The 2563-nt window shown below is 40.4% G+C and overlaps 1 protein-coding gene across 1 annotated transcript; it reads right to left on the bottom strand.

Annotated features, from left to right (window-relative positions):
* Positions 1 to 48: 48 nt before the first annotated feature.
* Positions 49 to 2241, bottom strand: LOC111469617. Its single transcript, XM_023114951.1, has 6 exons — positions 1514 to 2241; positions 1206 to 1426; positions 864 to 1086; positions 592 to 677; positions 418 to 509; positions 49 to 347 (listed from the first exon to the last, which is right to left on the bottom strand). The coding sequence occupies exons 1-6, from the start codon at positions 1604 to 1606 to the stop codon at positions 103 to 105; spliced, it is 960 nt and encodes a 319-aa protein (XP_022970719.1). The 5' UTR covers positions 1607 to 2241; the 3' UTR covers positions 49 to 102.
* Positions 2242 to 2563: the final 322 nt, after the last annotated feature.

The raw sequence follows: 2563 nt of genomic DNA, 5'->3' as shown, positions 1-2563 counted from the left end.
AATCAATCCATCCATCCATCCATGGGGGATTTGGATTTGGATTTGGATGTGTTTGTCTTTTTTTTTTTTTTTTTTTTTTTTGGTTAAAAACCCCTTTCTGGTTTAGCCACGACGGATCATCCCCGTGAAGTAGTTGAAGTCATGGTGCTGGACCCTGAGTTGCTTTAGCCAAGAATCCGCCACGCTCAAAAGAGACACCACTCGCTCTTGGTCCCGCCCATAATTACCAGATATCCACACGCTTCCTTGCATCTTGTATGTCGCTAACCCAAATGCACGCAGCGCCATCTCTTCCCCTTCTTTCCTCTTCCTTTCTCCGCTCTCAAACTCATCTTCTACGTCCATATCTACAAACAAACATCAATCCACATTCAATTTCAAAACCCCATTTTACTTCAAAACCATCCATTTTCATACCTTGAAATGAGGATGAAAGCGTATGGTATGACAGAAAACATGTCGATAAATCCTTTATGGTTCTCCCCATTGGAATATGGTAAATTGGGTACCTGAAAATCAACCCCATCCAGCCCATTAATACACACAAACACTCTAATTTAGACACACACAAACACAGAGGCAAACACAGACCAGGCAACAGCCATCCAACTTGCAGGAGAAAGATCCACGCTTCTCAATGTCATCAGGCCAGGGTATCTTCGAGCCAATTCATTGATCTGAAACCCCATGAAACAAATAGAATCAGAATCAGAATACAGATTAGAGGGTCAAAAAGAGTTTGTTCCACAGCATCCAAAAAGCAGCACCACCACCATTCTCTTTTCTTCTAATGATAATATAATGCAAAGATGAAGAACAGGAACAATCCAGGGAAGTTAAACAAGGAAAGGCAATTTTCACACCTTATCCATTAGTGGGACTCTTCCATATGGAGTTGATCTCTCGAAATACTGAAAGTAAAGGTATCCCAATCTGTCACTGAGAGATAGAGGGCTGTCTTGTTCTAATAGTCCACCTCCCTCTTCCGATGAGCTTCCATCCCATCTCCATAGTTTTTCACTTTCACTCTCATCGCTGCATGAATCACTGAACGAATCCCTTGTTTCACTGTCACCACACTCATCTCTACACACAAAGGGGGAAATTCCTCATTTGGGGTTTTCATAAACAATCGAATGGATCTTGAAAATTTGATAACAGAATCGAATTAGGGTTGGATCAGAATGAAAAGAAAAGGGTAGTACCTGAAACCATTGATGGTGGAGTTGCTGGTGAAGATTTGGATTGCAGAGAGATAAGGAACGTAGTATTGAACAAGGGTCTCGCCGTTGTTGACGGCGATGGGAACGCCAGCGCCGTAGGCGCTCCATTCGTCGTAACAATTCCAGAGATCGGCGAGGGTGAAATATTCAACCCTCTCTCTCTCCCATGGATGCCACAGACGATTCAGATTCCTAATCTCACTCTAAGAAAAAGAAGCAAAGATTGGATCAATAAATCATGAATTGGGAAATGAAGGAAGGAAAGAAAGAAAGCAAGAACAGCGACAAACCTTGGGCAAGAATTGGGAATTGACAAGGGGCGTGGTGCAATGAAGAAAGCAACCCAAATTGGATTGCAGTGCTGACCCTTTGTCAAGAATCATAATCTTGGAAGAGAGGGAGAGAGATGAAATATTCAGAGCCTTCCCCCCAACCCTGCAAAGCAGAGAGGCTTCCCGGAAAGCAAACCGAAGAACAGAGCGCCGGGAAAGAGTAGAGAGACAAAGGGAAGAGGAAGAGGAATAATCGGAGTCTTTTTTTTCCTTTCAAAAGGCTTTTCCGATTGGGAAGAAAATAGGAACCAAAATGGAGATAAACCCACAAACGTGTGAAAGAATTTCTAAGATTAGAAACGGAAACCACCAAATTTCACGGGAAAGTTAGAATCTCTACTCTCTCTGTTTGAGAGTCTTGGCTGTCAATGGCGTCAAAATGCGAAGCCGTTCTGGTTCCCGTCGAGCGAACAGAGAATCGAAACAACTCCCGCAAGTGTAAAGTGCAGGGTTCCCCCTCCTCTGCTTTTAACTAACCCTAAACAAAACACGCCCACTTCCCCCAACAACTCGCACTCCCAAAATCTTTAAACTTCAATCAAGATCACCTCAGATTTCCCCAGAAACACCACGAACAACACACACAAAGCAGAGGAGAAGAAGAAGATATAAATAAAGGCATCACAAATTCCAGATTTTCATTTATGGGATTTAATGGGATTTCCAGAATGCGTATCCGGAAATCAGCATCCAATTAACAAACCCCTTTTCTTTTCTTTTCTTTTTTTTTTTAAATTTATTTTATTATTTTTATCTTTACCTCTTTTGTAAAGTTTAATGGGTCTTTGGTCAGTTTCTTCAACAAAAAGGTGCATATGGTCTTTGAATTTTTCATACCCATTTGAAAATTAAATAAATATATATATAATTTAATTTTGGGTAGTTTCAATTTAAAATACTCATATTTATCTTCTACGATTAAGTAAATATATTTGGATTCCGTTTAGAAAATCTTATTGAATTTTGAATTCAAACTTAGAATTCCAGAACGTAACGAAATTGAATTTA

Source organism: Cucurbita maxima, unplaced genomic scaffold, assembly GCF_002738345.1.
Source record: "Cucurbita maxima cultivar Rimu unplaced genomic scaffold, Cmax_1.0 Cma_Scf00041, whole genome shotgun sequence".
Taxonomy (NCBI): Eukaryota; Viridiplantae; Streptophyta; class Magnoliopsida; order Cucurbitales; family Cucurbitaceae; genus Cucurbita; species Cucurbita maxima.
This window is presented reverse-complemented; position numbering and strand designations above follow the sequence as displayed.